Genomic DNA, 243 nt, shown 5'->3' with positions numbered 1-243 from the left:
GTGGCTTTGAAATAATTTTAGCTCCTCTTGCAAGCATGTTGGGATGAGTATTATGAAACTTTTCACTTATTTTCATTTAGCATGAAATATTGGAGAGGTTATTTGGCCTTTCACGAATGCTTGGGAGTTCATCCTACTGTTTTATGCATGCTTGGGGGCTCGATTTTGGCTTCCTGTGGCTTTCCTTGGTTTGAAATATATGCTATAAAAAAATCTATTTAATGTGGAAAGTGTTGTAGCTTG

General features: G+C 36.6%; 1 protein-coding gene across 1 annotated transcript in view; it reads left to right on the top strand.

The window, feature by feature from the left end:
* The first annotated feature begins 116 nt into the window (after positions 1–116).
* Positions 117–243, top strand: part of LOC110020153 (glyoxysomal fatty acid beta-oxidation multifunctional protein MFP-a-like) — a 6,810-nt gene continuing 6,683 nt past the window's right edge. Inside the window, exon 1 of the mRNA XM_020718158.1 lies at positions 117–188. Within this exon, the coding sequence (XP_020573817.1) occupies positions 117–188 (72 nt within the window). The remainder of the gene's footprint in view (positions 189–243) is intronic.

Source organism: Phalaenopsis equestris, unplaced genomic scaffold, assembly GCF_001263595.1.
Source record: "Phalaenopsis equestris unplaced genomic scaffold, ASM126359v1 Scaffold000002, whole genome shotgun sequence".
Classification (NCBI taxonomy): Eukaryota; Viridiplantae; Streptophyta; class Magnoliopsida; order Asparagales; family Orchidaceae; genus Phalaenopsis; species Phalaenopsis equestris.
Note: the sequence above shows the minus strand (reverse complement) of the source record. Positions and strands in the feature narration are given on the sequence as shown.